The 13345-nt window shown below is 51.5% G+C and overlaps 1 protein-coding gene across 2 annotated transcripts in view; it reads right to left on the bottom strand.

Annotated features, from left to right (window-relative positions):
- The window catches only part of MAP4 (microtubule associated protein 4), a 159358-nt gene that overhangs the window by 8586 nt on the left and 137427 nt on the right, over window positions 1–13345 (bottom strand). Inside the window, exons 15-20 of one of the 2 annotated variants that reach the window (XM_063303269.1) lie at window positions 11705–11885; window positions 10068–10127; window positions 9365–9657; window positions 6086–6214; window positions 2495–2587; window positions 266–346 (exon numbers count right to left, since the gene is read on the bottom strand). In XM_063303269.1, the coding sequence (XP_063159339.1) occupies window positions 266–346; window positions 2495–2587; window positions 6086–6214; window positions 9365–9657; window positions 10068–10127; window positions 11705–11885 (837 nt within the window). The remainder of the gene's footprint in view (window positions 1–265; window positions 347–2494; window positions 2588–6085; window positions 6215–9364; window positions 9658–10067; window positions 10128–11704; window positions 11886–13345) is intronic. The other variant, XM_063303270.1, reaches the window with a different exon arrangement.

Genomic DNA, 13345 nt, shown 5'->3' with positions numbered 1-13345 from the left:
ACGTGGGTGTGTGATTCGGAAAGTGGGACGCACTCACCACCCCCCGCCCCGCCCCCCAGCCGACAGTGGCTCTCCAGCAGTCCAAAGGCCCCGGGGGAGTCTTGCTGGTAGCAAGAAAAACTGAAAGACTGAAGAAGCTGGGGGGACCCAGCGTTCCCCCAAGAGTGAGTAGCTGGGGCCAAGGTCCCAGAAGGCCACATGGAACAGGAAGGAGGTTCTCCACCACATCAAAAGCCACTTTGCCCAGTCAAGTGGTTCTACTCACACTGGTTTTGCCCGGGCTGGGCTTGGGGGCGGTCGATGGCTGGGAATGGCTGCCTGAAGCGGGCTTGGGGGCGTTTGGAACCTGAAAACACAAGTACTTTACTCTGTGAATGGAGCAGCAGAACAGACTGCTTGGTGGATGAAGAAGTGAATGACAGCATGGGGAGAGGGAAGGAGAAAGATCAAGGGGGTTTCCCCGGCAAGAAAGATATAGCAAAGGCGTAAGGCAGTTCAACCTTACTCAGCCGGAGGAAAAGGGAATAGCTTTTGCACATAAATCTGGAGCATCACCAGGAAGCAATTTCTGCAAGAGTTATTTTTATTCTGCAATTATTATTATTATTTTTGGAGAGGGGGAAGAGAATCTAGAATAGGGGGGAAAAAAGAGTAAAAATTTCAAAATCAGGGTAGAAAGCAGCATACAAAGAACAGCAATTTATCTATTTTTTTGTAGCAGTTGCCGACCCCTGGAATTAAGGTTAAAGCTACATCCTGCTCCCTCCTGGGTTCCGGGGAAGCTTCAGCTTTGTGGCACCAGGAAAGTAGGTGCCCTTGGTGATCTGCCAAGGGGTGCAGGCAGATGCCAGGGCTTAAAGAATCTTGCACTGTAGGCATCTGTGAGAAACCACGTGCAGCCTGACATCACCAAGCCAATGATGCAAAATACATAATATAGGTCAGTGTTTTTCAAACTTGGCCACTTTAGGATGCATGGACTTCAACTCCCAGAATTCCCCAGCCAGTTGAAGTCCACACATCTTAAAGAGGCCAAGTTTGAAAAACACTGATTTAGGTGATGATGCTATGGTATCTATGATGTCATTCGCCCCCCAAGGATGCCAAGGCTTACACATAAAACCACATGCTACTCAGTCTTCCTTGCCATCATTTCCACCACCTCCCCGGGGCCCTCCTGCCAAGGCAGCTCACACTGCCCTGCCAGCATAGCAGAGCACAAGGCCACGCTTTGGAGAATTCAAGGCACAGCTGGAGAAGCACAAAAGGGCAAATCCCCTCCTCCTGCAGGAGTCCTCCCTGGTCACACGCCCATTCATGTCAGCAGAAGAACCGTGCTGGTACCCCAACTGGTGAAGTGTTTACCTCCAAGAGGGCGACAGCTTCATCTGCAACTGGCTCCATGGAAATGTCAAAGGAACCCCTGGCTAGGCAAGGCAGTTTCAGAGGCCTATCCTGATTTTCAGATCATCGACTTCTGCTGGTCCCCAGGTATGGACTTGGTCTGGGATAACCAGCTGGCATTTCAGCACCATCAGCAGCCTCCAAGTTGGGCTTCTCTGAAATGTGCAGCAGCCCCACCGTGGAGCCAACTTCCCCAAGGCACAGAAGTGGAGGGACACCCAGAATGCTATCTAGGTGCTCTCCCTTGGCGTTTTTCTGTGCCCAGATAGACCCTCAGAGTCTATGGGTCATGGCTGAATTGATTCCTTGCTCCAACCAATGGGTTAAGCCTCTGCTTCGGCCATGCCTGACATCTCAAATTCTCCTAAATCAGGGGTGGGGTGGGCTGTCTCCTTAAAATAAGCCAGACTTAGAAAACAGCAGCATTCCCTAGTTAGGCAACCAGAAGAAAAAGGCACCATTGCCTCTGTAGCGCCCGTGACATGCTCTTCTGCTTGCATACCCCTGCTGTCAGCCCTCCGGGGTAGGCCAGCTCAGGAAACAGACACCACAACCATCCTATTGATACAGGCTGTTGTAACAGAATCTGGAAAGCCTGACCATGTTTCTTTCTCTTTCCACTTACACCAAAGAGAATCAAGCCGGGGCAGTCTTGATTTTCTTTCTCACCCCTTCCTGTTTTCCCAGGCTAAGTTCAAGTTTGGGAAAACAGTCCCATATTCCCAGCTCCCAACAGCAACCAACAGCCGTCACATATTTCCTTCAAGGCCATCTCCATCTTCCTCTCTCTCGCCTCTTTCCCGCTGAGCACTGCTTTGTTACTGGGTTTCCAGGAGGCCTCAACACCTGTTCAGAAAAAGCTTAGTCCCAAATTCCCCAGCTGCCCCTGATGTTAACTGGTCCCTTTCCACTTCCAAAATCCAGAGGGAGCTTCTTCCCATGGAAAGCTTAGGGGAAAAGGTCCACCTATCCACCCACAGATACACATATACATACATACACACATACACATGTACAAGAACTCCAGAGTTGAAATGAGCACATGAAGGAGTTAGTGGAAAGACAGCTGCCCAGAGGTCCTGGTACTTACATTCCCACCTCCAGGGACATGCTTAATATTGTCCTTGGACCCACACTTGGACTGGACGTGGCTGTAGTTCGCCTTTTTGGAGACTATCTGGACCTGGAGCATCACAGAGATGGAGAGAAGGACACAAGGGAAGAGGGCCAGTTAGGTTTCTCTCAAGGGAGGGACACGCCGGACGGACTGACAGACAGACAGGCAGGCAGCCCAAGCTGGTGTTAGGAACTCAGTCCGACTCCGAGGGTTAGGGGGGACCAAACTCAGACAGGGAGGAGGGGACAGAGGAAGGACGAGAAGAGAAAACGAAGGCGTCACGGGACCGGCCAAGGAAACAGGGCGGAGTAGTGAGAACAGCACGGACTATAAAGCAGCCCCCTCGGTGTGCCCCCCAAGGGAGGGCTGGGGTTTTGCAAAGGGCCCCCTTGGAGCCCTTCAGATAGAGAGCGCTGGGGTGGAAGGATGCCGGCTGCTAATTGATTCATGCTGTAATGGCAGAGAAAGGCTAAACTGTACATCGCCAAGAGCTATCACAAGTCAGCGCCTGAACAGAATAAACCCTAAACAAACCGACAGGAGGCCGGTAAATTGCACTCGCTCCCATTATCTACCAAGCCATCTACAGGTAGTCCTCGACTTAACAACCATTCGTTTAGCCACTGTTCTAAGTTATGACAGCGCTGGAAAAGGTGACTTGCAACCGGTCCTCGCCCTTACGGCCATCGCGGCATCCCGGTGGTCACGTGATCAAAATTTGGGCACTTGGCAACCAGCATGTATTTACAACGGTTGCAGAAACCCAGGGTCATGTGATCGCCACTTGTGACCTTCCCAGCCAGCTTCTGACAAGCAAAATCAATGAGGAACTGTGTGATTCACTTAACAACCGCATGGTTTGCTTAACGACCATTGATTCGCTTAATGATTGCAGTGATTTGCTTAACGGCCACTGCAAAAATTTTCTAAAATTGGGTGTGGTCATGTACGACCACACCGCTTAATGACAAATTTTCCGGGCCCTATTGTGGTTGTAAGTCGAGGACTAGGTGTATGAGTTTAAACTTAGAAAAGTCCCCCTTCCAGATGCTTTTAGCAATTAAGTCACGCTGAATCTGCCCAATCTACTTCGAAGAATAAATTCCTCCTTCTGGTCATAAATCAGGTGTGGGTAGCCTACTTTTTGAAGCAGGGAACCAAGGTTTTTAATTTTGGGGGTGGGGGGGGAAGAGAGAAGGCTGCCAGGCAGCAATAGTGAGGCATCATCATCACCTGGGGGGACTGAAAGTATCTCCTTCTGAACTGCCAGGAATTCTGGGAGTTGAAGTCCACCCATCTTAAAGGTGCCAAGGTTGAGAAACCCTGCTGTGTGTTTATTGAATGAAAACACTTTCCTACATCCTATTCTATTTATCTGGTATATTTTATCCTGCTTTTTACAAAAGCCCTAATGTGGCCTAGAACAATCAGAAACAGTAAAAAAGCCTCGACTTCAAGCAATTCAAGCCGGAACATCCACCACTAAGTCTTTTAAAAATACTGAGAGTAAATTAAAAAGAGGCCGTGGAACGGAGGACATGCTGGTCTGCTGTAACTCATCAAATCTTCCCAGGTTAAGGCCATTTGGCTCTCCTGAGAGCTGACGTCCCGTGGGCGGTATGATATCGATTTAACCAGGAAGAGAAACATCAGCATGTCTTCAGGGGGTTGGCATTTGATCCGTGCAGTAAAGAACGCCTCACCCCTTTCTCAGACCACGCAATTCACTACGTGAGCTGCCCAGGCCGTGCCCACCCAAGCTTAAGGTATTTTGGTTAGTCTTTGAGATGCCAGGAGATTATGATGCCCTTTTTTTTAACCTTTCCCCCTCTTAGTTGGGCTGTCTGTTTCCCACCACTCCCATACGGGGCCGCGAAGGAGAATTCTGGCAGAGAGTGTGTTACGTTGCAGTCCAAACCCGCGTGGGACCTTCCCTCTCAAATGAAAACGTGGCTCTTCCTGGAAAACCTGCTCCTGAGCAGCCAGCTGGCAGCCCACCCTCTGAAGGGCCTCAACGCGCCACCAATCGGGATATATTTGTGTGCCAGTCGGCTGAGGCGACCCTGGTGTTCTGCGCCAGTGGAAACGAGCCCACTAGAGTTTCACCGACCCATTTCTGTTGGAAGGATCCGCCTGATCTAACGAAGCCAAGGAGAGGACGGCCCAGGAGAGGGGGAAGGAACTGACTGTCCTGCCAAGGGAGAGTCCACAGCCCTGGCCCTGGCTTGGGGGCATGGCTGGACCATGCTTGGCTACCGGCCCAAGTAGCTTCTGCAGCCCAAACTGCAGGCTGCTTTCTCATGGGCACATGGCTCTGCAGGCACAAAGTGGAGGAAGCTGGGGGACCTCTCAGGCTCTGCGAGAGATGATCCCCCCAGCCCCAATTCTTCTCTTTCAGCAAGCTAAGGATGACAGGAATAGGAAGGACTGGAAAACGGTGCAGGACACAGTGCTACAAGTAGTCCTCAACTTATGAAAATTTGTTTAACGATGGTCCAAAGTTACGACAGCCTCGGAATGGGTGCTTTACAGCCTGTAAAGCACTTCTGAGTGTTGCAAAACATTGCGCCACCACCCCATAGTCACATGATCACATTTTGGGTGCTTGGCAACCAGCTCACATTTATGACCGGTTGCAGCATCCTGTAGTCCCATCATTGCTTTTTGAGACTTTTTCGCAGTTCTCCAGCAAAAAACGCCCATTGGGGAAGCTGGATTTGCTTAACCACCACCGTAAAAATGGCTGTAAAATCGGGTCTGGTCACATGATGACTCGACTTACGACCGCAATGACTTAACGATGGAAATTCCAGTCCCAATAGTGGTCGTAAGTTGAGGACTGCCTGTATTTGAATCTGACAGAATTGCGACCGGAGGTGCAGGGCCGTGAAATTCTTGCTCTTCTTCGAGGGAGTGAATCCTTTGGGCCTGAAGGCTGAGTGTGTGTGTGTAAAAGCACACCTTTGTGCGGAGGGGACTGGCAAGCCATGGAAAAGGTTGACCTGCCATGTTTTGCTTCGGTTTTAAGAGGTCCATCCCCAGATCCAGAATGACCGGTTCTCAATCCAGCCTTAACAGCACAACGGTCTAAAGACCCCGCAATTAATTTCCTCCTTGCAATTAATAAGCCTGCTCTGGACAAGTGTCGCGATGTGTTGAAAGCAGCTGGGTGTTTCTCGAGAAAAGGGACATGCTGGCCAGGCAGGGAGAATCAAGCCGGTTCTTCCACGCTCCTTTCTGGCTGGGATCGCCAAACTCAGCACCTCCTTCCCCGGTCAACCGCAAGACCCCTACTCCAAGCCCCCTTTAGAGCGAGACTCTCGGCTCCGTGGGAATGCCGCCACCAGAAGAGTGGAAGGTACAAAGAGGAAGCTGCGTGCGGGAGAAGGGATTCCAGAGAGAGATCCATCGGGGAGCAAGATGTGGAGTGAGTGAAGACAGAAGAGCCAAGTGACCCGAACAGGGAAAGAAAGTGTGAGGGGGGGGAGATAAAAATAAGGAGACCCAGGAGAAGGCCCAGGCGCTCTTCTCTCCCAAGGGCTACAAGTTGCAAACAGAACTCACTTTCCCATTGGGCAGCTTTTGGGCCCCCTCTTTAGAAACAGCTGTTTTACTGGTAGTCATTTTAGATACCGCATTGAGTTCAGGCTTTCGGGCAGCCCCGGCTGAGTCTGCCTTTTTCTCTCCCTTGGCCTAAATGGAGACAAAGGGAGGAGGGCTTTTACATCATGATTGCTGCAAAGATAGTCATCATCACCACCACCACCACCATCACCACCATCATACGCCACTGACGGACTGCTAAAGCAACATCCGGGGTATTTGCGGAGGATCATCTTCAGAGAGGTCGATTTTATTCTATATTATTTTAGTTAGTTCCCCCCCCCCCCAATTTCTTCCCTGCCACAATCTAGAGCAGTGTTTCTCAACCTTGGGAACTTTCAGATGTGTGGACTTCAACTCCCAGAATTCCCCAGCCAGCCATGAATTCTGGGAGTTGAAGTCCACACATCTGAAAGTTCCCAAGGTTGAGAAGCACTGATCCAGAGACGCTTTGTGGCTGGGTTTGAGGAGGTAAGCCAACACTGGAAATGCTCAGAGCGAAACTCCATGGAAATCAGAAACCTGTGTTGAACCTGCTCCGTGCAAAGGTGAGGCTTAGCCTGCGTTGGTCTCGCTGATGCAAACTTGGCGTAAATGCCCAGGGTGGGGGGGGGGGTGGACAGGCCAGAGAAAGGTTTGCAACAGTCCACCCTGGGTTGTTAATTATTATGTGCCAGTCAGGCAGAGAGAGCATGCTGAGGACCCTGTCCATGAGGGATTGCCCACTGGCGGGGTCCAGGAGGAGAGCCTTCTCTGCCATGGCCCCCGCCCTTTGGAATAAGCTACCCCCTGGGCTAAGACAGGCCCCCACTCTCCCGGTCTTTCGGAAGGGAGTAAAAACATGGTTATGCCACCTGGTCTGGGATGGGAGGGGTGACAGCTATTCATGGGGGTGGTTGGCCCTGTGAGGGTGCCAGGATAAGATCTTATTTCCCATTTTGAATTTTATATTCTATATTCTGTATTTGTATTTACATGCTTTTATATTCATTTTTATCCCTTGTAAGCCACCCAGAGTCGTTGTGCCCGAGATGGGGGCGGGGGCAGAGAAATTTAATTAATTAATTAATTAATCAATCAATCAATCAATATTTTGGCTAGTTCAGGTAGCGATTTTCAAAGGATGAAACAGTCCCAACGTCTTGCATCTTCAGATTCTTTTAGAGCAGTGTTTTTCAACCCCAGCAATTTTAAGCTGTGTGGATCAACTCCCAGAATCCCCCAGTCAGCATCCTGGCTGGGGAGTTCTGGGAGTTGAAGTCCACACCTCTTAAAGTTCCTGAGGTTGAAAAACACTGTTTTAGAGCGTCATGATTTCCCCAGCCAGAGGGCAAGTGTCTAACTGTCCCCAAATTCCCAAGAATTCCTTTCCTTCTACCCATTTGACAAAAATACTTAGGTTTGAAGTCAGCATCTGGCTCTTGAGTAGCTCCAAGCCATGGACCCCTTGAGTTGCCTTCAAAACTCAACACCTACAAGTTATCATGGTGAGATAGGATTCTACTTTTATCACCAACCCTGGTGTCCAGTGTTATTTCTCTGCTCTTTCAAACCAGAGAAAGGTGCTTATAATCAGACTAGGGTTTATAAAACCATTAGCCTGCATTTTCCCCCAAATGAAAGCAACTCAGCGAGGCAGAAAACATTTCTAGGTGTTAACAAAACAGTCCGGGAACTCAAGTCCAGCATTCAAAAAACACCGAAGGCTTGATTGACACAAGAGGACTGACCTCACAGCTGAACCGGGTTTCTGATGCTGGACAAATAGAAGGAAATTGGGAAGAACTGGGAGAAATTAGATGTTTTCTGCAGATGTTCTCACTAAAAACCCTTCTTTTCAATTACAGGGCAGGGTGGAGAAGTAATGGCTCTCCACGTGCTGTCAAGATGACAGTTTCCAGGACCTTCACCTCCAGCCAGGTTAGCCGACCTGCTGGGAATTATACAGCAGGTCAGCACTTGAGGGTTGATTTTCCAACCAGAGCCAAGGAGAACCAACTTGCCAATTTGCTGGACATTAAGCCTGCTGGAAGCATGGTATCACCAGGGGATTGCCTTACAGAGGGAGGGAAGGGGAGATGAAGGACACCAAGGTACCCTTTTGTTTCAGCTTTGTCCCAGTGCAACAAACTGGAATTGAATTTTTTTAGCCACCCCCATGGTTGATTCTATCAAGAAGCTGTTCCATCAGCATCAGCTTCTAGAACCGTGTTTCTCAACCTTGGCCACTTTAAGATGGGTGGACTTCAACTCCCAGAATTCCCCAGTCAGCACAGCTGGCTGGGGAATTCTGGGAGTTGAAGTCCACCCATCTTAAAGTGACCAAGTCTGAAAAACCCTGCTCTGGAGGAATGGTGTTCCTCTACTTAGACAACCACCAACACGGCTCCCTTTGCCGCCAGTGGTGAGCTGAGAGAGAGCGCAGAGCGGAGTCCAGGCCCAAGGACTGTGGACCCTCCCCCAGGTGCTGCTCTGGTCATTTATGGACCCTGCTCTTGCTTTCCAGCTTAGAGAGAAGGCCTGCCAATTTTCTGCTTGTCCTCTGGGATGGGAAGGGATGAAAACGCAGGGTTTGGCTCAGCACATTGGCAAATGGAAGAGTGAGGGGTGACTGGTCATTCCTGGGGAAGCGAAAGCATTGAGCCCATTGGAGCTGGGCAGCAATCGAATGAATGAACCAACGAACGAACGAAGAAGTAAAATCAAAGGGCCTGCTGTGCCCCTTTTGGCCAAGGGGAAGGGGGAAGGCCATGCTAGGAGCCCAAGGGTCCTGATGGAGAGCTTGGCAGTGGCACGGCCTGGGCTGATCCTCAAATGGGGGTCCGCGATGAAAGCCTCGGGGTGTGGGCTAGGCTGAGACGTCAGAAGCAACGTCTCCCAAGAAGGCAGGGGCAATCCCTTCCCTATTGCCGCAGGAAAACTTCACGGACGTGGCTCTGGGGTCAGCCTGGGCTTCGGAGCACATTCACCAACGTCTTTACTGAGAAGGGGCAGCTCAGAGACTCCCCCCCGCCGAACCTGAGCCCGAATCACAGACGTGCTGACTGGATCTTCCTCCCCTGGCTCGCGGTCTCTGCAGGCCAGCATGGAGGAGGCCCCCCTCCCCCAAGGCGCCCAACCAACCTCCTGCCCTCCACACTTCCAGACTGGGAGCAAGGCCGGCTCCTCTGCAAGGTGGCCCGGTTCAAGGCGGGCCCTGGCATCTGCTCAGGCCAACCTGCCTCGAGGAGCGGGGCTTACCTTTCCTCCGCCCGGCTGGTGCTTGATGTTATCCGTGGAGCCGATCTTGGACCGCACGTTCTTCAGGTCGGGGACGGAGACGCTGGTGGGGGGCCGCGGAGGCTTGGGCACCGGACTGGTTTTGGGGACCGCCTTGAACACCGCCGATGCCTTCTTGGAGTCCGCCACGGTGCCCGCTGTCCCCAAGGGCTTGGAAGCAGCTGGCTTGGTCTTGGGGCGGCCGGCAGCGGCTCCGGGCGGGGCGGGAGACGGGGCGGTGGAAGCCGGGGCGCTCTTGGGACGGCCCGGGTCAGCTGCAAGGGAGGAAGAGGAGGCGGCAGCGGTCAGCAGCTGTAATGCTCTGTGGGAATGACCTTGGGAGACGGGGGGGGGGAGCGAAGAGACGCTGCCTAGGGAAGGGTCAGATAAGAGAGGGCAGAGCCCACAGCTGCGTAACGGGCAGAGAAAGAGGCTCAGGAGGGACCCTCCCCAGTTTCTTGGGCTGTAAAGGAGACAGCGGGAGATTTGTACTTTCAGACTTGCAAGATTCTGTCGATTTAACCTTGCAATAAAGTAAACAAACCAGCTTAGCTCATCTGGTTGTGTTTCCTGTCTGGTCAACCTGGGAAGGCTGACAGCAGCGAAGGGAACTGGCCCGCCTAGGAATACCTCTCCGGGGGGACTCCGAGGGGCCACTGAGAAGCGCAGCAGAGAGGCTGATTACCTGTTGGCGATTTTGCAGTGGTCTTCTTGGCATCAGAGGCCTTGACCTCCGTCTTGAGGGCTGCACGGCACAAGGACAGGCAAACGCTCAGCCCGAGGCCAACCTGCACCCCGTCAACAGCTTCTCCTTGGGCAGAGTCTCCCATCCCCCTCTTGTGCTTAAGATTCCCCACCCCAAGGTTTAAGCGAGAGAAGGCTAAAACTATTCTCCTATTGTCTTCCTGTGACCTTTTAACTCCAGGCTCCTTCCACCCGTGCCTGCTCCAAAGTTTGGCTGCTTGGTATCCTAGACATTCTTAAACGCACCCATCTTCCTTGCTCTCATGCATCTTTAACCAAGAACACGCACACATCAATGTCAACAGTCAGTAAGGGAAACTCAGTGCTGAGTTACTTGATGCCTAGTGCCAAGTGCAGCTGAGAGCTCCTTTGTGGAACGGGATGAAGCACCACCAGGCCTCACATCCGAACAAGGCCAGTACCGGGGCTTTAAATGCCGGGCAGGTCACAGCTGAACCCACAATAAAGACCCAACTCAAGGAGGCTCACCTGTATGTTGCCTCCCTCTGCTTTTGCTTACTATGACACATGACTAGAAATGGCATGTACCATTAAGGATTTATTTAAAACATTTTAAAGCTCTACAGTTGGGTAGGGAAAAAAAAATGTGACCATAGGCTGGAGGGAGGGATGGCACCAGGCAACAGCACACGCAAAAAGGGATCTTGGTGGGTCATCAGCTGAACTTGAGCCAGCCATGTGACGTAGCTGCCAAAAAGCCAAATGCAATCCCAGCCTGCATCAACCAAAGTGCAGGATCAAGACCAAGAGCAATCACTGTTCCTCTCTATTCTGCACTGGTCAAATCACACTGACGATGCAGCATCCAGTTTAGGGTACATTTTAGGAAGGATATTAGCAAATTAGAGTGTACTCAGAGAGCAATCCAGGACATCAAGGGCCTGGAGGGAAAAGTGTATGAGATTTTGGATACGTTTAGCTTGGCAAAGACTGTGGGGAGACCTGAGAGCAGTCTTCGAGTGGCTGAAGGGCTGTTGTGTAGAAGATGGGGTAGAATTGCTCAGAGTTGTTCAGGAAGGCAGGAAGCAGTGGGCTTAAATTAAAAGAAGTCGATTTCAGAGGATCATCGGGAAGAGCATCCTAACAGTTAGGGCTGTTCAACCAAGGAGCAGACCGTCTCGGGAGCTGGTGGCCTCTCCTTACTGGCGGCGTTTGAAGGGAGGCTGGATGGCCACCTCAGGGTGGCCACAGCTGAGGATTCTGCACTGGGTACAGGGTTGGGCTAGATGGTCTCAAGTTCCCTTCCCTTCTATAATTAAGGAATAAAAGAATGCAAAGGCCATCCTTTTGCAAACCTGTTGGACACTTGGGGTTAATTACCCTTTACTTCACCTCCATCCATTCCTGAGGAGGGTTGGAAATCTTTGGGAAACCTTTGGGAACGAGCCCAATATTCTGCGCAGCTCATTCAACTTCATACGCCCAGCTGAATGTAGGTATTGCCCTGTCCCCCCTTTCATAAATATACTTTGCAGATACAATTGGCATAACCTATATCCCAGGTCAAAAACGGAAGTCCCCCTCCCCAGAATTTTCCAGGCACCGGGAATGACTCACTGGGGGGCTTCTTCGGTGGGGAAGCAGCTGTGCCCCTTGGACTGGGGGACGTCCCGCTTGTGGCCAGCCCTGCTGAAGGCCTGGGAGTGGCCGGACTGGTCTTCGCACTTGACCGAGGCGTTGCAGCAGGCGGGGGTTTGGAAGGAGAGACGTGCTTCTCCGGGCTCTTAACGTCCGTCCCCTGTAAGGAGAAGGACTCGTGTCAAAACAGGGGTCCCCACCTCACCTTCTCCAGAAAGCCCCTCGGGTTGAGACGCTGGGATCGGGGGGCGCTTTCAATGAGCGGAGGCAGCTCTCTCTGGGACACAAGCACGCATGCAGCTCTTCTCCAGCTGTGCCCCAGGGTGGATACCGTCCAGAGCCACGGGCCCCAAATTCCCTCTAGCCTGGCCTGCACCTGGACATCTGCCGGTGTGGAAAAAGCTTGGAAGAGGTGGTGGACAACACAGGGTCACCCTACAAGGGTCGGAAAAAGGATCTCTGCAATACTTCCAATACTTATTGTCCTCGTTTGTTCAGAGGAGGAGCACGGAAATAACATTTATAATGTCCGCGGCTCGTTTTATTGATCCATTTATCTATTTATCTATCAAATTTGTCACTGCCCATCTCCTCCCACCGGAGGGGCTCTGGGTGGTTTACAACAAAATAAGCACTGAAGCAATATAAAATCTATAAAATGCCTTATAAAATTACGTATCATTAATAACATAAATACGAGCGGTCCAGATGGCTGGGATCTCGTTCAGTCTTTGCGTGGGAGGGGCGCTTCAAGGCACTAGCCAACCCCAGGCAGGACTGTTCTCCTCCCCGCCCCAGGCCAGCTGGCAGCACCTGGTCTTCAAGTTTCTCATTTTCAGATGAGACACCCCACTCCTTCTTCAGAAAGGCTCCGAAGGACCACCACTCCCATCCGCTTGGATGACTCCCAGCTAGGGCAGGCCGGTCCCATCATTCTCCTCGCTGGTGTTTTTCTGCCAGAGTTCCCCCACCTCCTCCTGTCCCCATGAGAACACCCTCCTGAGCGCCTGAGAGGCCTCATCCTGGGGCTCCTCCAGATGCTGCTGCGGCTGAAACCTTCCCCCAGCCAGCCGACCTCCTCCCCGTGGCCTGAGCGCCCCTCAAGGACGCCATCTTTCATTCATCTTAATTCACTCCTTCACGCAGATCCATGGCACAAGGGGTAGGTGCACGCATCTACGTGTGCACATGAAGACAGGTGGGGCTTTGATTGCACCATCACAGCCACCATCTTGAGTTTTGTTAACCATTTTTTTAAAGCCACATTCAGAAAGTCTAGAATTCTTAATTCCACTCAATATGTTAATTCTGGGGACACCCCTAGGTACTCCATATATATGTGTATCTGTGTGTGTGTGTGTGTACGAATCAAGCAACTACAAATTCACATCTACGGGCAATTACACAAGTGACACAGCTAACAATTAAACTCCATCATTTAGACATCCTACGAAAAGGAAATATGCCCGTGCTACAGGCAGGCACTATTTCCCTGAAGACTGATCAAGACTTCCCACAGGAGGGAGTGTTGAATTTCCTTTTGTTAGCTGGGTTAACAAAGCAAGTCAGAGGAACTGGGGGTGGGAATGCGGGCGTTTGGCTGACGCTCCAGGGCTGGCC

Source organism: Candoia aspera, chromosome 4, assembly GCF_035149785.1.
Source record: "Candoia aspera isolate rCanAsp1 chromosome 4, rCanAsp1.hap2, whole genome shotgun sequence".
Classification (NCBI taxonomy): domain Eukaryota; kingdom Metazoa; phylum Chordata; class Lepidosauria; order Squamata; family Boidae; genus Candoia; species Candoia aspera.
Note: the sequence above shows the minus strand (reverse complement) of the source record. Positions and strands in the feature narration are given on the sequence as shown.